Raw genomic sequence first — 19,966 nt, forward strand, 5'->3', positions numbered from 1 at the left:
GACCTCAGAATTTTTTACTTACCTGTTTTATTTTTTTTTAAAGTATGCCCAGTGAAATATTTAGTACTTGAACTATCTATAATTAGCAATATGAAAACTTTAATTCCTGTACCATACTGGGACTTGACCTCAGGGCCTCATATTCTTAGCTTTTTTGCTCAAGACTAGTAGTGTTCTGACACTTAAGCCTTGCCTTCAGTTCTAGCTCCTAGGTGGTTAATTGGAAATATGAGTCTCTTGGATTTGTCTGCCCAGGCTGGCTTCAAATCTTGATCTTAGATCTCAGCCTCCTGAGTAACTAGAATTATAAGAATGAGCCACTGGAGTCCCCCAAAATTTATCCCCCCTCCCCCTGCCCTCCGTGGGCCTGAACTCAGGGCCCGCACGCTGTCCCTCAGCTCTTTAGCTCAAGGCTAGCACTCTACCACCTGAGCCACAGCCCCACTTGGGCTTTTTCTGCCTATGTGGTGCCAAGGAATCGAACCCAGGGCCTCATGCATGCAAGGCAAACAAAAGACGCTACTACTGAGCCACCTTCCCAGCCCTAGCAAAATTTTCTTACAAAGAAGAACTATGTATCTTATTATTACAATTAGGTAAAGATTGAATTCCTACTAGGTGCTGATAGCTCATGCCTCTAATCCTAGCTACTCAGGCTGAGATCTGAGAATTGCTGTTCAAAGCCAGTCCTGGTACAGGAAAATCCATGACACTCTATCTCTAGTTAACCACCAAAGTTGGTGGTGCTAGAGTTTTATTGCGAGTGCTAGGGTCAAACTCTGGGCCCTACCCTTGCTATGCAGGTGCTCTACTGCCTTTTTTGGGGGGGGGGTCCAGTCATGGGGCCTGAACTCTGGGCCTGGGTGCTATCTCTCAGCTCTTCAGCTCAAGGCTAGCGCTCTACCACTTGAGCTACAGTGCCACTTCGGCTTTTTTTTTTTTCTGCTTATGTGGTGCTGAGGAATAGAACCCAGGGCCTCAAGCATGCAAGACGAGCTTTCTACCACTGAGCCACCTTCCCAGCCCTGCCTTTATTTTTTATTTTTTGCCAGTTGTGGGGCTTGAACTTTTGGCCTGGGCACTGTCCCTCAGCTCTTCAGCTCAAGGAATTGAACCCAGGTCCTCATGCATGCAAGGCAAGCACTCTACCACTGAGCCACCTTCCCAGTCCCTCTACTGCTTTTTGTGTAGAGCTAGTCTGAGACTGGGATCTTTATAGCTATAGCCTCACATGTTGCTTGTTTTGTTGAGATTGGGGGAGGGGGAGGATATTCCTCACTAACTTTTTTGCTTGGGCTAGCTTTAAACTACCTTCTTCTCATCTCTCCCTTCAGAGTAGCTGGGAGTATAGGTAAGAAACTACTGTGGTTGTAGTGTATTTTGGGGGGGGCAGGGTCAACCATGGGTCTGGAATGCGGGCCTGGGTGCTGACCCTGAGCTTTTTTGATCAAGGCTAGTGCTCTATCACATTGAGTCAGGGCTCTACTTTGGTTTTCTGGTGGTTAACTACAAATGTGTCTCATGAATTTTCCTGCCTAGGCTGGCTTTGGAACCATGATCCTCAGATCTCAGCTCTTGAGTAGCTAGAATTATAGATGTGAGCCACCAGCACCTGACTCTTTGTGCATATTTTAATCCCTATTAACATTGTTGGCTCTTGTCTTTTACTCATATATATATATATAGAGAGAGAGAGAGAGAGAGTGAGAGTGCTAGAATTTGTTTTACATATACATAAAAAATGACAGGCTCAGTGGTAGAGTGCTTGCCTTGCATGCATGAGGCCCTTGGTTCTGTTCCTCAGCACCACATAAACAGAAAAGGCTGGAAGTGGCGCTGTGGCTCAAGTGGTAGAGTGCTAGCCTTGAGCTGAAGAGCTGAGGGACAGTGCCCAGGGCCCACGACCGACCAAAAATAAATAAATAAAAGACAAAAATAAATAAATGCCAGTGGCTCATGCCATAATCTCAGCTACTCAGGAGGCTACGATTTTAGATTTATGGTTCAAAGCCAGCCTGGGCAGGAAAGTCTGTGATATACTCCTATTAATTAACCACCACAAAGCTGAAGTAGTGCTGTGGCTCAAGTATTAGAGTACTACCCTTGAGCAAAACAGCTCAGAGACAGCACCCAGGCCTTGAGTTCAATCAGGACTGGCACCAAAAAAAAAAGAAAAGAAAAGAAAGAAATGGGGCTGATAATTTGGCTAATGGTAGAACATTTGCTTAGTATGTGTGTAAGAACCTGGGTTTGATTCCCCAGCACTGCAAAACAATTTTTTTTAATTTATAAATGTGAGAGTGGTTAATGATATATATTGGATCTTTTCAGTTGAACCTGGGAACAGTTGGCTTTTATAGGACCCAGTATAGCTCTGCCATGCTGGAAAGTTTATTACCAGGCATCCGTGACCTTTCTCTGCCTCCTGTGGATCGACTTGGATTACAGAATGACCTCTTTTCCTTGGTAAGCATCTATCACTGAACTAGTACAGTAGAATTTGTTTATTGAAGAATCTTGTTTTTCCTAGAGTATTTGAAAAATAATATAGTTTATTCGGAAGGTTTGGCAACTTTGGGGTGCAAGCAGATGACTTACTATTAATTATATAGCAAGATTTAATCCTATGTGATTTACCAAAAATAAATCCCCTCTCACCACTATTAAGCCACTTACTTTGTACCTATTTTTATAACATCCTTTAGGGATTACCAGCTCTGGCCCTCTGTCCATTTTCATGGGCAGCTCCATCTTTCTCTTTTCAATAAACTTTTCTTTTGCTCTTAAATCAAAAATAGCCGGGCATCAGTGGCTGACACCTGTAATCCTAGCTACTCAGGAGGCTGAGATCTATCTGAGGATCATGGTTCAAAGCCGGCCTGGGCAGGAAAGTCCTTGAGACTCCTATTAACCACCAGAAAACTGGAAGTGGCACTTTGGCTCAAATAGTAGAACAGTCACCTTAAGCTGAATAGCTGAGGGACGGCACCCAGGCCCAGAGATCAAGCCCCACAACAGCCAAATTAAAAAAAAAAAAATCAGTAGAGAAGATTTTCTAGAACTCATATCTATTTCTATTAAAAGAAAGGACTTTTTGCCTTACAAAGGATGCTGTTTTAATAGAAATAGATATGAGTTCTGGAAAATCTTCTCTAGTGATTTTTTTAAATTTTAATTTGTTGTGGGGCTTGAACTCTAGGCCTGGGTGCTATCACTGAGCTCTTCGAGCTACAGCGCCACTTCATGTTTTCTGGTGGTTAATTGGAGATAAGAGTCTCATGGACTTTCCTGCCCGGGCTGACTTTGAACTGTGATCCTCAGATCTCAGCCTCCTGAGTAGCTAGGATTATAGGCGTGAGCTGTATGCTGATTTTTAAAAAAATAATTCAGAGTGATTTTATGTTTTACTGAGGTACAAAGTAATGACCAAAAAGCTAAACTTTTTAAATTTTTTAAAAATTTTTGTCAGTCCTGTGGCTTGAACTCAGGACCTGAGCACTGTGCCTGAGCTTGTTTTGCTCAAGGCTAGCATGCTACCATTTTGAGCCACAATACCACTTCCAGCCTTTTCTGTTTATATATGGTACTGAGGAATTAAACCCAGGGCTTCATGCATGCTAGGGCAAGAATTCTACCACTAACCCAATTTCCAGCCCCAAGCTAGGCTTTTTAAATACTATTATTCTGGTTTATAACACATTAACTTGAGAATTACATTTATATTTGGCTTTTTTTCCAGAAAGGATTTAAAGCTACATTTAGTAGGATTGTGTTTGTGACTCCAACATATTTAGGTAATTCCTGGATATCTTTGACTAAGATAAAATTGTCCTGTCATATTCTGCCAGGGAGGTGGCCTCATGCCTGTAATCCTAGCTACTTAGATGGCTGAGATCTGAGGATCACAGTTTGAAGCCAACCTGGGCATAAAAGTCTTATGAGGCTGTTTTTTCCAATTAACCTGAGAGAGAGAGGGAGAGAGGGAGCAGGAGATGGGGGAGGGGGGGCAGGCAGGCTAGAAGAGTAGTTGTAGATCGAATGATAGAATGCTAGCCTAGAGGCAAAAAGTTGAGGGGACAACTCCCTGCCCCTGAGTTCAAGCCTCAAAGCAGTGTGTGTGCAAACACACACATATATTCATACACACAGAGTCAAATTCCTTTTAGTATTCATTTAAATTGGCCTTTAAATTTTCCCTGCCTTCTACAGTCACTAGTTTTAGATCCTCCATTGTATAAACACACATTAGCATTGATGCATAAAACTTCACATCTAGCCAGGTGCTGGTGGTTCATACTTGTAATCCTAGCTACTCAGGAGGCTGAGAGATCTGAGGATCCTCTTTCAAGCCAGCCCTGGCTGGGAAGTCCGTGAAACTTATCTCCAGTAACCCAGCAGAAAACCAGAAGTGGCACTGTGGCTCAAGTGGTAGAGTGCTAGTCTTGAGCTGAAGAGCTGAGGGACAGCGCCCAGGCTCAGAGTTCTAGCCTCAGGACCAACCAAAAAAACCCCAAAGTAACAAAAAAAACCTTCGCATCTGCTGGGGGAGAACTATCCCTAGAGAGTGAGCCGTTCATGCAGATGGCTGCTGAACAGAGATTCCTTTTCTTAATTGTATTATTACTGAAAAGACTCTAAATTTGTAGAACCTTCCAGTTTGCACTCTTAGAAATGAGTAAAGGAGAGGTCTAAATTACCAGTTTGCACATTCAGTTTTGAGGCAACTTCTGTCAAGAACCAAAGCCCCAAGTATTTTTTATCGATTTTCTGAAAGTATGAAAAATTCTAGAACAAAGTCAAAGTTCTAGAAACTGAGTAGAAATAGATGTTAACTGGTTTAATGTTGCTCTGAATTACATAAGTTACATGTGTTTTTTAAGTTTTTAATACAAAAAAATAAGGGATGTTGTCAGAATTTTTATCTGCTTTAACCATGTTTTTCTGAGCTTATAATTTTATGTCATTATACAAAAAACATTGTTAGATAATTCCAAAAGTACATGCTCATTTGTTTTGTCTTGTTTTGTTTGAAGGCTAGGTTAATTTATGTTTTTTCCTATCCCAGGCTCGAGCTGGAATCATTAGCACTGTAGAGGTTCTAAAAGTCATGGAAGCTTTTGTGAATGAACCCAATTATACTGTATGGAGCGACCTGAGCTGTAACCTGGGGATTCTCTCAACTCTCTTATCCCACACAGACTTCTATGAGGAAATCCAGGAGTTTGTGAAAGATGTCTTTTCACCTATAGGGGAGAGATTGGGCTGGGACCCCAAACCTGGAGAAGGTAATAAATACACTGAATGGAAAGACTCACTTAGTGGTTAGCAATTTAATTAGCATTTCCTTTGTATTTGCTAGATATTAGTAAATATTCAACTAGCAGAAAATAAAACAAGTAGTCTTAATATACAAGTGGAATTACATGGGTCAACAACATAGAAAAAGTAATGCATGTATGTATCCACTGCTAAATATGATTTCTGCAGACTGATGGAAATAAAGGTATTATATAGCTTCAAAGACCTGTTTATAGTCAATAAAAGCTAAACAGACTTTCATATTTATACTACCATATATTCAAGGCACCATAGATACAGTTTATAAAGATGCTTAGAAACACAACAGCTAGCTTTCTGAATTAAGGATTTGTTCTCTAGATTATTTCTATAATCATTTTTTTTTTTTTTTTTTTTTTTTTTTGGGCAATACTGAAGTTTGAACTCAGGGCCTTACGCTTGCTGTACAAGTGCTCTACCACTTGAGCCATCCATCCAGCCCTGTAATCATTTATTTTCTCTTTTTCCATTTAAATGTTGAAAATGGTGATTTGAAGGCTTTATAACTTACTTCCATCTACTAATAATGAATGATGGCATTTTCTCCTGATTAGTCTTAATATTGGAGTCTTTTGTTGTTGTTGTTTTGAATGGTGGTGCTGGGGCGTAGACCCAGGGGCTTTGCACATGCTAGCATTATTCCACTGAGCTACATTCATGTCTTGTTAATCACAGAGTCCTATGAAATAAGAGAAATAGTTGTAATACCTGGCACTCTAAATCTTTCCTTCATGGATTCAACACATATCTATGCAGCTAGTAAATGTCCATTTTTAGGAGCTGATAACATAAAAGCAGGAAAAACATTGCCCTGTAAGGCTTACATCCTAATGGGAGACTTCAGCAAACATTTAAATACGTTGTTTTCTGCATGGTAGCAAGTATAACAAAGAAAAATCAAAATTGGGTAAGGTAAAGAAGTACTATGGGCTTCTATTTTGAATGGTTGGGGAAACTTATAAAGTGATTTTGGAGTATAAGCAGAGACCTGAGGAGAGATGTGAGGTTCTCTAGGAAAAAGTGGTCCAGACAAAGGGAATAGCAAGTGCCCAGGACCTAAGGCAGGAAAATGTAGGCCAGAAAGAAGTAAGTGTGAAGGCAAGTAAGATTGGATCCTATAGAACTTAAACTGTAATACATTTTACTTCACATTTAGTGATGGGAGATGCTAATTTTAGTGCTTTGGGCAGAGAAACATGATTTGAATTACTTGGTTAAGTGAAGAACAAACTGAAAAGAAACTATTGAGAGTAATTTGAGTTTCAGTGATGAGCACTTGCAGGTAATATGTTCTATGTATAGAAACTATTGTGAGGATTTAGCAAGTGACAGAGAAAAAAGTCTTGATGAAGTCAAGACTTATTGTAGGGCGTGGCATTAGCTCAGATGATATCTGCCTAGCAAGTACAAGAGCCTGAGTTCAAACCATAATACCACAAAAAAAAAAAAAAAGGAGAGGAGAGGAGAGAAAGCAAGTAGAGGTGCAAGAGAGAAGAGGAAAGAGGAAGGGAGGCAGGAAAGGAGAGAATTACTATAGAAGCAACATTAAGTGCAAATAGGAATCAAGAAATTTGATACTGGACATCTTAAATTTTAGGTAATTTTGAACATCTTAAGGCAGAGGGCCCAGAAGGCCAAACAGGATAAATATTTGAGAGTTATTATAATGCAGATAGTATTTACAGCTACCTTGACATGCTGAATGCTAAGATTATAAGTATGTAATCATCATACCTGCTTCAGTATTTTTTTCCAGAGAAGTTCTGGGTTCAGTGACAATCACTGTCTACTACCTGGCAACTACTAATCTTCCTGTTTTACAAGTTTGTCTATTCTGAGCATTTTATAAATAGATTAATATGTGACTTTTTTGTGCCTGATTTCTTTCATTTAGCATAATGCTTTCAAGACTCATCCATATTTTGTGGCATATATCAGTATCTTAATGATTTGTATGGTACAGTAGTATTCCATTGTGTGACCATAACACATTTTATTGTTTATTAGTTGATGGACATCTGTTTTGGTTCCACTTTTCAGACATTAATTCTATAAATAGGTGTGTGTGTGTGTGTGTGTGTGTGTGTGTGTGTGTGTGTGTGTGTGTGTGTGTGTGTGTGTGTGTGTGTGTGTGTGTGTGTGTGTGTGTGTGTGTGTGTGTGTGTGTACATACTTTCATTCCCCTTGGATAGCTAAGAGTAAAATTGAAGGTCATGTGATAACTTTATGCTTAACCTTGGAGGAGTTGCCAAACTATTTTTCTAAGTGGCCATACCATTTAACATCTCCACCAAAAGGACTTAGGGTTCCAATTTTTTTTACATTTTTACCGACACCTATTGCCTGTCCTTTTCATTTTATTTATCTTGGTGTTATTATAGTTTAAACTTGCACTTATTTGGCGGGCCCTATGTAGTATAAGATAAATATAGGCAGGTACTTTGTAGTATAACAAACAATAAGTATAGATTGGTATTTGCTTTTTTTTTTTTTTAATCGTTGTGGGGCTGGAACACTGGTTCTGGATACTGTCCCTCAGCTCTTCAGCTCAAGGCTAGTGCTCTACCACTTGAGCCACAGCACCACTTCTGGTTTTCTGGTGGTTATTTGGAAATGAGTCTCACTTAACTTTCCTCCCCAGCCTGGCTTTAACCGTGATCCTCAGATCTCAGCCTCCTGAGTAGCTAGGATTACAGGCATGAGCCACCAGCATCAGCCGGGTATTTGCATTTCTTTAGTGACCAATGATGTTAAGCATCTTTTTCTTTTCTTTTCTTTTTTTGAGGGAGGATGTACTAGGTTTGAACTTAGGGCCTTATGCTTGTTAGGAAGGCTGTCTATAACCTGAGCTATTGCTTTAGCCCACTGAAGTTTTTTTCTTTTTTTTTTTTTGTCATGGGGCTTGAACTCTGTGCCTGAATGCTGTCCCTCAGCTCTTCAGCTCTAGGCAAGCATTCTACCACTTGAGCCACAGCGCCACCTCCAGTTTTCTTAGTGGTTTATTGGAGATGAGTTTCTTGGACTTTCCTGCCTGGGGCTGGCTTTCAATGATGATCCTCAGATCTCAGCCTCCTGAATAGCTAGGATTACAGGCATGAGCCATCAGTGCCTGGCCATTGAACATCTTTTTATGGGCTTATTTGCTATTTGCAAGTCTTTGGAATAATAATTTATTGACTGTGCATGCATGTGTGCTAGTCCTGGGGCTTGAACTCAGGACCTGGGCACTCTCTCTGAACTTTTATTAGCTTTACTTTGTTGTTGTTGGTGGTGGGATTTATTTTGTTTTGTTTTTTGTTGGTTAACTAGATATAAAAGTCTCATGGAGGCCGGGCGCTGGTGGCTCACGCCTGTAATCCTAGCTACTCAGGAGGCTGAGATCTGAGGATCGAGGTTCAAAGCCAGCCCGGGCAGGAGAGACCATGAGACTCCTATCTCCAATAAACCACCAGAAAACCGGAAGTGGCGTTGTAGCTCAAGTGGTAGAGCGCTCGCCTTGAGCTGAAGAGCTGAGGGACAGCGCCTAGGCCCAGAGTTCAAGCCCCATGACAGACCAAAAAAAAAAAAAAAAAAAAGTCTCATGGACTTTCCTGCCCTGACTGGCTTCAAACTGCAACCTTCAGATCTCAGCCTATTAAGTAGATAGGATTATAGATGTGAGCCACCAATACTGGCTTATAATCCATTAGATTGTACAATTTGGGGGGTGGGGACTAGGGGATTTATGTGGCTTAAGTGGTGAAGTCTACATAGCAGTTGCAAGGTCTGAGTTCAAAGATCAGTGCCACTCAAAAAGAAACCCTAAAATTTTGACTTATTGTTCACAGAGAATACTAGTTCTGTATGTTTCTTTTTCTTGAACTTGAGTCAACAAAAAAGGAAAAAGAGGGGCTGGGAAGGTTTGCATGAGGCCCTGGGTTCGATTCCTCAGCACCACATAAGCAGAAAAGGCCATAAGTTAAAAAAAAAGAAAAAGAAAAAGAAAAAAGGCCAGAAGTGGCACTGTGGCTCAAGTGGTAGAATGCTAGCCTTGAGCTGAAGAGCTAAGGGACAGCCCCCAGGTCCAGAGTTAAAGCCCCAAGACCGACCCCCCCCCACCAAAAAAGGGGGGGAAGATGAGCTATTTTTCACATGTAATTCTTAGCAGTACTGTAAAGCCCCAAGACTGACCCCCCCCACCAAAAAAAAAGGGCGGGGAAGATGAGCTATTTTTCACATGTAATTCTTAGCAGTACGGTTAACCAGACTGAATACTTACTAACTTCTAACAGTTGGCATTTGTGAGTATAGATGAAGTAAACAAATTTAATGTTACTTCCTTTCCTCTGAAGATTTGATAAGTTGAAATAGAAATAAATGTTTTCTCCAGTATTTGGATAATTGTTCATGATGAGAGATTTGGCATAACACAGTTATAACTGCAAGTTTTTTAAAACAGACTTTTCAAGTAGTCTTTTGTTCTTCTTTTCAACCAGGTCATCTAGATGCACTCTTAAGGGGTTTGGTTCTGGGAAAACTAGGAAAAGCAGGACATAAAGCAACATTAGAAGAAGCCCGTCGTCGGTTTAAGGATCATGTGGAAGGAAAACAGAGTCTCTCTGCTGATCTGAGGAGTCCTGTAAGTTTTCTTAATGTATTTCTTTGACTTTTAGCTGCCTGCCTCGTTCGGTGAAGCATACAACTTATTAGTAACCAAACTGACCTAAAAACCAACCCACAAACAGTGTCTAGCTCCTTTTTAACATAAGCTATTTAAGAAAATAACCAGCTTCTCATTTGTTTTAAGTTTCTCAGCCGACAATTCCAGTGCTGAAGGATATTAGCCATGCATATTCCCCTAAGAGATCAGGTGTTGTTCTCTGTCATGACTGTCATCCACATCTTTGGTTGTTCATGGGCTCTCAGTTGTATATCACACATGACTGCATTTTTTAGCTTGCTTTATATATTTTCCTAACATTAGAATATTTAAACTAGATATGTGAACTCAAATCATCTTTTTACTGGGTAGGGTTGTACATATCTATAGTCGGAGCCACTGGTAAGGCAGAAATCAAATGGATTGAGGTTTGAGGCCAGCCTGAGCAAAAAGTTTAGTGAGACTTCATCTAATCAGCAAGCTGAACAAATGGGACATACCTATAATTCCTAACTGCTGAGAGGCATAAGTAGGAGGATTACAGTCTGAGGCCAGCATTGGGCAAAATCATGAGCACCTATCTGAAAAATAACTCAAACAAACAAACAAAAAGTTGGCATAGTTCACATGGTAGAGTGCCTACCCAGAAAGTTAGAGGTCCATTGTTCAAACTCCAGAACCCCCTCATGCCTCCAGATGACTACATTTTATGTTCCTTTATCTCTTCATAGGTCTATCTGACTGTTTTGAAGCATGGTGATGGCACTACCTTAGACATTATGCTAAAGGTGAGTGTATTAGAAAAAGGGTCTCATTTCCAGATTTTAACTTGGATATACAAAATATAACTTTAAATGATTTAAAGAAAAGTTCTGGCAAAAGAAAGTCATGACTGTTACACGCATGTATTAAGGACCTGCTGGAGAGTTTAGAGATACGGTAGAATACTTGCCTAGTTAAGAAGAAAGGAAGCCAGGGGAAAATGTATAATGTCTGTTCATTTATACCACCAAGGTGATGCCAAAGTCATTTTGGGGGACAAGGGGCGGAAGAAAATGGGAAGAGAATGAAGGAGGAACGTTTTTCATGTCTCAGGATTTCTTATTAGTGAACAAGAAAATAACTCATGTGCCTTCTTCATAGCCTTTAGTTTTTACAGATAAAATCTCCTATGTCTTTATAAAAGTAGCAACCTGTTTGAAAGTTTGAATCAAAACTAGTACTGTGAAAAAAGTGCTCTCTCTGGTCTTTGTCCATTCATTATCAGTTTAGAAAAAAAGAGACTCTATTGATTACATTAAAGGTGAAGGGAAAGTCCAGGTGCCAGTGACTCACACCTGTAATCCTAGCTTCTCAGGCTGAGATCTGAGGATCATGGTTTGAAGCCAGTAGCCAACTTCCAGAAAAAACTGCCAGACAACTGAAAGCTTTGCTGTGGCTCAAAGTAATAGAGCACTAGCCTTAAGCAAAAAGAGCTCAGGGACAATGTCCAGGCCCCCAGTTCAAGCCCCATGACAGAGAAAAAAAGAAAAGAAACTGCCTCAAAATGTATCAAAAGATACATGTGTTTCCTTTCTAATATAAAAGTTATAACTGGGTGCTTGTGCCTTAATCCTGTAATTGTAGCTACTCAGGAAGCTAAGATGTGGATGATGGTGGTTTAAAGCCAACCAGGACAGAAAAGTCCATCTCCCGCCAACCAATTAAAATTAAATCAATTAAAAATTCCGATCTCCTATTAACTAGCAAAAAGCTGAGCTAGGGATGTAGAGTGCTAGCTAGCTGTGAGCAAGCACAGGGTTTGAGGCCCTGAGTCCAAGTCCTAGTACCTGGGGGGCTGGGAGGAATGACTGAGTTTGGAGGTTATCCTTTTTTTATTTTTTTTGGTTGGTCATGGGGCTTGAACTCTGGGTCTGGGCACTGTCCCTGTGCTCTTCAGCTCAAGGCGAGCACTCTACCTCTTGAGCAACAGCGCCACTTCCGGTTTTCTAGTGGTTTATTGGAGATCAGAATCTCACAGAATTTTCTGCCCCAGCTGGCTTTGAACCATGATCCTCAGATCTCAGCCTCCTGAGTAGCTAGATTATAGGTATGAGCCACTGGTGCCAGCTTGGAGGTTATCCTTTTAATTATTATTATTTATCTTTTTAGATGCCTATTCTAAGGCTTGAACTCATGGCCTAGGTGCTGTCCCTGAGCTTTTTTTGTTCACTATTAGCACTCTACTACTTGAGCCACAGCTCCATTTCCATCTTCTTTGGTAGTTAATTGGAGATAAGAATCTCACTGACACAGGTCCCTGGTAGCTCATACCTGTAAATCTTAGCTACTTAGGAGGCTGAGATCTGAGGACCATGGTTCAAAGCCAGCCATGGCAGAAAAGTCTGATACTCTTATCTTTAATTAACAACCAGAAAACCAGAAGTAGAGCTGTGGTTCAAAGTGGTAGAGACATAGTCTTAAGCAGAAGAGGTCAAGGTCAGCACTCAGATCCTGAGTTCAAGCCCAGCAACCAGCAAAAAAAGAAGTCTCACTCACTTTCTTGCCCAGGCCAATATCAAATCAGGATCCTCAGATCTCAGCCTTCTGGGTATTTAGGAGTTCAGGCATAAGCCATAGGTATCTAACTTGCCCTTTCAATTAAACACTAAGGTTCTTAATATTAGTATTTTTGGCATTAATATTTTATGAACCATGGTATGTTAAATTATGTGCATGGAGTGAATTGTGGAATGAGCTACTTTATACTTTTTTGGGGGGGGAGGTATCCAGTCATCGGGCCTGAACTCTGGGCCTGGGCCTGGGCGCTGTCCCTCAGCTCTTCAGCTCAAGGCTAGCGTTGTACCACTTGAGCCACAGCGCCACTTCCGGCTTTTTTATTTTTGCTTATGTGATCTGAGGAATCGAACCCAAGGCCTCAGGCATGCAAGGTAAGCGCTCTACCGCTGAGCCACCTTCCCAGCCCCTACTTTATACTAGAAAATTTGATGGCAATTTCATAGCACAATTTTAAGAATTCACACAAAGCTGGGCTCTGGTAGCTCATGCCTATAATCTTAGTTACTCAGGAGGTTAAGAGCTTAGGATTAAGGTTCAAAATCAGCCCCAGCAGACAAATCCTCATTCTTTATCTTCAGTTAACTAGCAAAAAGTTGGAAGTGGTGGTATGACTCAAATAGAGCACCAGCTGACAGTATGAGGCCTGAGTTCTAGCCCTGGGTCTGGCAAAAAGAAAAAAAACAAATTCACAAAAGTATGAAAGTGTGTATGTTTAATAGGAATTTGCATTTATTTATATTTTTAGCATTTTGTTTTTTGCTGGTACTGAGGCTTGAATTCAGTCTCATGCTTGGCTTCTACTCAAGGTGCTCTCTCATTTGAGCTACACCTCCACTTTTTCATTTTTTGGGGGGGGGAGATCCGGTCATGAGGCCTGAACTCTGGGCCTGGGCGCTGTCCCTCAGCTCTTCAGCTCAAGGCTAGCACTCTACCACTTGAGCCACAGCGCCACTTCCAGCTTTTTTCTTTTTGCTTATGTGGTGCTGAGGAATTGAACCCAGGGCCTCATGCATGTAAGGCAAGCACTCTACCACTGAGCCACCTATCCAGCCCCTTGCTTTTTTTTTTTTTTTTTTTTTTTGGTCAATTGTGGGGCTTGAATTCTGGACCTGGCCACTGTCTCTCAGTATTTCAGCTCAAGGCAAGAGCTCTACCACTTGAGCCTCAGTGTCACTTCCGGTTTTCTGGTGGTTTATTGGAGACCAGAGTCTCATGGACTTTCTTGCCCGGGCTAGCTTTGAACTGGGATCCTCAGATCTCAAACTCCTGAGTAGCTAGGATTACAAGTATGAGCCACCATCGTCTGGTTTTCATTCATTTGCTGCAAGTTTATTTAGTCAGTTTTATTATGGAAAGAGCTTCAATAAAGAAACAACTGTTTCTTCAAGAAATCATGGTGAAGGCTGGGAAGGTGGCTCAGTGGTAGAGTGCTTGCCTTGCATTCATGAGACACTGGGAATTCAATTCCTTGGCACCACATAAGCAGAAAAAGCCAGTAGTGGTACTGTCTCAAATGGTAGAGCGCTAGCCTTTACCTGAAGAGGTGAGGGACAGCACCCAGGCCCCGGGGGGAGGAGGGGGAGGAAACCGTGGTGAGACATGAGAATTGTATTTTCTTGATAATTTAGGAATAATGTGGCAGGATTTAAGTAATTAATTGTATATTTGAAATAGAGTGTTACAGTGCCATCTAGTGGACTTGTATAACCGTTCTCTTTGGAGGAAAAATTTCCTGAAAGCAATAGTGCAGTCTTTGAGCTGAAAACCCCTTAGAAATCACCTGTCAGGGCAGGTCACAGGTGGCTTACGCCTATAAACCTAGCTACTACTCAGGAGGCTGACATCTGAGGATTATAGTTCAAAACCAGCCCAGGCAGCAAAGTCCAGGAGATTCTTAATCTCCAATTAACCACTAGAAACCTGGAAGTAGAGCTGTGGCTCCAGTAGTAGAGCACTAGCCTTGAGCAGAAGAGCTCAGGGACATTGTCCAAACTCGAGTTCAAGCCCCAGGACTGACCCAAAACAAAAATCATCTGTCAGCGCACCCATCCTTTATTTTACAGATAAGAAAACAGACCCACTGCTGGTAAGGACTTAGTCAAGATTACAAGGCCAATTAGAAGCAATAGGGTGATGATAATCCAGGCCTTCTGACATTTGATCTATTGTAGAACAGCTTCTTAAGAGAATCTAAAAGGGGCTAGCAGTGAGGATTAGTGATAGAGTGAGGCTTTCTGGGTTCAATCCCTGTCACAAACAGAAAAATTCAGAGGAAACTGCAAACTATGATAGGCTCTCCAAGTATATAAGCACTGTTAAATATTAAGGGAGAGAAAAGATCAAGAGGGTCTGTAAAAGGATAGGTGTATAGTGGTTGAGTGTGCCTAGTGTTTAAGAAGCCACACACACAAGGTCTGAAAATTTAGTTGTCTTAGAGAAGTACCTCATATTTGCAGTTCTGATTTTTTCAGTATATTTTGTGTCAGACTAGGAAAAATTTTGTATATTTGTTTTTTTTGTTGTTGTTTTTTTGGGTCCAGTCGTGGGGCCTGAACTCTGGGCCTGGGCACTGTCCCTCAGCTCTTCAGCTCCAGGCTAATGCTCTACCACTTGAGCCACAGCGCCACTTCCGGTTTTTTTCTTTTTGCTTATGTGGTGCTGAGGAATTGAACCCAGGGTCTCATGCGTGCAAGGCAAGCGCTCTACCACTGAGCCACCTTCCCAGCCCCTTGTATATTTGTTATATGAAATTTTAGGCCAGGCGCCAGTGGCTCACGCCTGTAATCCTAGCTACTCAAGTGGCTGACATCTGAGGATCTCACAGTTCAAAGCCAGCTGAGATAGAGAAGTCCGTGACTTTTCTTCTTTTTTCTTTTGTCAGTCATGGGGCTTGAACTCTGGGCTTGGGCGCTATCCCTCAACTCTTCAGCTCAAGGCAAGTTTTACCTCTTGAGCCACAGTGCCACTTATGGTTTTCTAGTGGTTTATTGGAGGTAAGAGTCTCTTGGACTTTTCTGCATGGGCTGGCTTTGAACTGAGATCCTCAGATCTCAGCCTCCTGAGTAGCTAGGATTACAGGTGTGAGCCACCAGCTGACACTTGTCCAGTGTGTGTCTCTTTATCTCCAATTAACAGCCAGAAAACTGGAAGTATAAATGTGACTCAAAGTGGTAGAGCAGTAGCCTTGAGCAAAAATGCTCAGGGACTACATCCAGATCCACAACTGACCAAAAAAAAAATTTTTTTAAAGAAAATATTAGGTTTAGAAACTAGAAAAGTATGAAGAGGAAAATAAAACTTACCTGTAATAAATAAACTCAGGTTAAAAACAGCACTATAATATGATTTCAACATAGATTTGGCAATATACATATAATAGTGATTTTTATTCTTTATGACACATTCATGCAGTTAAAAATAAGAGTGGTACATGCCTGTAATAATCAGCACCAAAGAGGCTGAGGCAAACTGGGTGCCAGTGGTTCATGCCTTTAATCCTAGGTACTAAGGAAACTGAGATTAGAGGATCACAATTCAAAGCTAGCCCAGGGGGTCAGAAAAGTCCATGAGACTCTTTAATTAATCACCAAAAAACCCCCCAAAATCCAGGAGTGGAGTTACGGTTCAAGCAGTAGAGTGCTAGCCTTGAACAAATAAGCTTAGAGATAGTACCTAGGCCATGACTTCAAGCTCCAGGACTGGCACTAAAACAAGAAAGCTGGAGCAAGCTGGGTGCTGGTGGCTCATGCCTATAATCCTAGCAACTCAGGAGGGAGGCTGAAATCTTGAGGATCACAGTTCAAAACCAGCCAGAGCAGAAAAGTCCCCCGAGACTCTTATTTCCAATTAACCACTAAAAAACTGGAAGTGAAGCTGTAGCTCAAAATGGTGGAGCACTAGCCTTGAGCAGAAAGAGCTCAGGGACAGCACCCAGGCCTTGAGATGAAGCACCATGACCAAAAAAAAAAAAAAGGTGAAGCAGAAGGATCATGTGAACTATGTAGCAAAACAGATCTCAAAAGCAATAAAGAGGGCTAGGCTGTAGTGGCTTTTGCCTGTAATTCTAACTACTTGGCAAACCAAAATCAGGAGGATCATAGTTCAAGGACAGTCGAGGTAAAAAATGTTCACAAGACTTTCTCAACCAGTAGCTGGACACCATGGCCTGAACGAAGGTACATGGTTGTTATCCCAGCTATGGCAGGAATAAAAATAAAAAATCGATCACTATCCCGATGAGTGCCTGGGCAGAAAGCAAGGATCCTGTCAAAAATATCAGTGCATAAAAATGGCTGGTAAAGTACTTGCCTAGGCCCTTAGTTCAAACCCCAGTAGTGTCAGATCTTTTACTTTTTAGTTTGATTTTGAGATAGGGCTTTTACTTTTTTTTTTTTTTGGTCGGTCATGGGACCTGAACTCTGGGCCTGGGTGCTGTCCCTCAGCTCTTGAGCTCAAGGCTAGTGCTCTACCACTTGAGCCACAGCGCCACTTCTGGCTTTTACTGTTTATGTGGTGCTGAGGAATCGAAACCAGGGCCTCATTCATGCTAGGCAAGCACTCTACCACTGAGCCACCTTCGCAGCCCAGGGTCTTGTACTTTTTTTTTTTTTGGGGTCCGGTCGTGGGGCCTGAACTCTGGGCCTGGGCACTGTCCCTCAGCTCTTCAGCTCAAGGCTAGCACTCTACCACTTGAGCCACAGGGCCACTTCCGGCTTTTTGCTTATGTGGTGCTGAGGAATAGAACCCAGGGCCTCGAGCATGCAAGGCAAGTGCTCTACCACTGAGCCACCTTCCCAGCCCAGGTCTTGTACTTTTGTCAGGAGCCTTTGACTCCTGAGCTGGGATTACAGATGTGTACCACCATGCCAACTGTAGAGAGACTATGATTCACTGTACTTTTCAAATGCATCTTTTTTTAAATTAATAATTACAGGGGCTGGGAAGGTGGCTCAAGGGTAGAGCGCTTGCCTTGCACGCATGAGGCCCTGGGTTCGATTCCTCAGCACCACATAAGCAAAAAGAAAAAAGCTGGAAGTGGCGCTGTGGCTCAAGTGGTAGAGCGCTAGCCTTGAGCTGAAGAGCTGAGGGACAGTGCCCAGGCCCAGAGTTCAGGCCCCATGACCAGACCCAAAAAGAAAAAATTAATAATTACAGTATCCAGCTCTTTACTAGCATAAGATTAATAATTAGGCTGGGTGCTGCTGGCTCACACTTGTAATCCTAATTACTCAGGAGGCTGAGATCTGAGGATTACGATTCTTATACAGCCTGGGTAGGAAAGTCCGTGAAACTCTTATCTCCAATTAATCACCAGAAAACCAGAAGTGGTGCTGTGGCTTAAGTGGTAGAGTGCTGCTGAAGAGCTGAGGGACCATGCCCAAGCCCAACACTCTACCACTTGAGCCACAGTGCCACTTCCAGCTTTTTCTGTGATTAATTAGAGATGAGTCTCATGGAGTTTCCTGCCTCAGGCTGGCTTTGAACCATGATCCTAAGATATCAGCCTTCTGAGTAACTAGGATTATAGGTGAGAGCCACCAGCACCCAGCTAATTAGTTTTTTTCTGTAGTACCAGGGCTTGAAATCAGGCCCTCTAGATTTCCCTTGCTTTTTTTTTTTTGTTGTTCAAGGTCAGTGCTCTACCTCTTGAACCATTCCTCTACTCTAGCTTTTGCTGGTTAATCGAAGATAGAAGTTTCACAGATTTGGGCTGAGAAGGTGGCTCAGTGGTAGAGCGCTTGCCTTGCACGCATGAGGCCCTGGGTTCGATTCCTCAGCACCACATAAGCAGGAAAAAAAAGCCGGAAGTGGTGCTATGGCTCAAGTGGTAGCATGCTAGCCTTGAGCTGAAGAGCTAAGGGATAGCGCGCAGGCCCAGAGTTCAGGCCCCACGACCGGACCCCCCCCCCCCCCAAAAAAAAAAAAAAAGAAAAAGAAAAAAAAAGTTTCACAGATTTGTCTGACTTGGTTTCCTCCTGAGAGCCTCAGATTTGATCCCCCTAAGTGGCCAGGATTGTAGATGTAAGCCACTGTTGCTGAGCTTACTTTTCGGATTGTGATGTTAGATCCTGATGTTAAATGCTTTAGAAAGGACAGGCTATTGATCTAATGATTTACTGTAATGACAAATTTAGTGCCCAGCCATCTGAACAAGTGTACTGTTTAATGTAATTCTAGTCTTACCCATGAGAATGAAAGATGGAAGTTATACCATATTGGAAGAGAAGCTTATGTAAGCATACACAGAATTTCCAGGGCAAAGCTAACTATCCTTGTCTTTATTTTATTTTTCCCTATAGCTTCACAAACAAGCTGATATGCAAGAAGAGAAAAACCGAATTGAACGAGTCCTTGGGGCTACTCTTTCACCTGAGCTGATTCAAAAAGTCCTCACTTTTGCACTTTCAGTAAGTTATAAGGAAAACTGCTTTAAGAGGGAACTGTTGCTAATTGATCTAAGGCAAATGTCAATGTCTTTGATTCAGAATCATCTTGATCTACCTTAACACTAAACTAGTACTTCCACTTCTGGGAAAACTGTTGTTTTTGTTACCAACTTCTGCTATCTCCCACTAGTGGTGAGAATCTGAATTGTTGAGAGAGGTAATAGAGTGGAACAGTGAAAAAAGGGATCATGAATTGGGAGGCTGTCCTTTGTTGCTTACTTTGTCTTTTTATCCTATAGGACTCTAGCAGTATCTCTTGAGCTGTCTTTTAGTTTATTCCTGTCTGTGCCTCATTCTCAGTTTGACTGGTCTTTAGGTTAATTGTTTCTTCTTTGCTGGAAGCTTCTGGTACCACTTATTCATGAAACAAGGAATTAATGTCTTCAATATGGTTCTTCAGTATTTCAACAATATGTTGTAATTTCTGGCACTAAAAGATATTTTGGATGTGTTAAACTTCTTTATCTGTTTAGGAAGAGGTACGTCCACAGGATACTGTGTCAGTAATTGGTGGAGTAGCTGGAGGCAGCAAGCATGGAAGGAAAGCTGCTTGGAAGTTCATAAAAGACAACTGGGAAGAACTTTATAATCGATACCAAGGAGGTTTCTTAATATCCAGACTAATAAAGGTTTGTGAGGCTGGGAATGTAGCTTAGTGGTAGAATGCTTGCCTAGCATGCATAAAGCCCTGGGTTTGATTCCTCAGTACCACATAAACAGAAAAGGCCACATGTGGCACTGTGGCTCAAGTGGTGGAGTGCTGGCCTTGAGTAAAAGAAGCTCAGGGACAGTGCCCAGACCCTAGTTCAAGCCCCAGGATGGGCAAAAAAAAATAAAGGTTTGTGAAACTTGAGTAGCCTGCAATATGTGGATATTCTGAGTGATATCCATGAGTTATTAGGCCCATAAGCTGTTATCTTTGCTGGAGTTTCTTCAAGGACTAGAGATACAGCTCAGTAGTAGAGTTCTTACCTAGCCCTAATGA

General features: G+C 41.8%; 1 protein-coding gene across 3 annotated transcripts in view; it reads left to right on the forward strand.

The window, feature by feature from the left end:
- The window catches only part of Npepps (aminopeptidase puromycin sensitive), a 100,073-nt gene that overhangs the window by 77,400 nt on the left and 2,707 nt on the right, over positions 1–19,966 (forward strand). For all 3 annotated transcript variants that reach the window (XM_070028203.1, XM_070028202.1, XM_070028204.1), the window contains 6 exons: positions 2,332–2,466; positions 5,066–5,285; positions 9,813–9,955; positions 10,708–10,764; positions 18,835–18,942; positions 19,455–19,610. In XM_070028203.1, coding sequence (XP_069884304.1) covers positions 2,332–2,466; positions 5,066–5,285; positions 9,813–9,955; positions 10,708–10,764; positions 18,835–18,942; positions 19,455–19,610 — 819 coding nt within the window. The remainder of the gene's footprint in view (positions 1–2,331; positions 2,467–5,065; positions 5,286–9,812; positions 9,956–10,707; positions 10,765–18,834; positions 18,943–19,454; positions 19,611–19,966) is intronic.

Source organism: Dipodomys merriami, unplaced genomic scaffold, assembly GCF_024711535.1.
Source record: "Dipodomys merriami isolate MVZ:Mamm:240054 unplaced genomic scaffold, mDipMer1.0.p SCAF_19, whole genome shotgun sequence".
NCBI classification, from domain to species: domain Eukaryota; kingdom Metazoa; phylum Chordata; class Mammalia; order Rodentia; family Heteromyidae; genus Dipodomys; species Dipodomys merriami.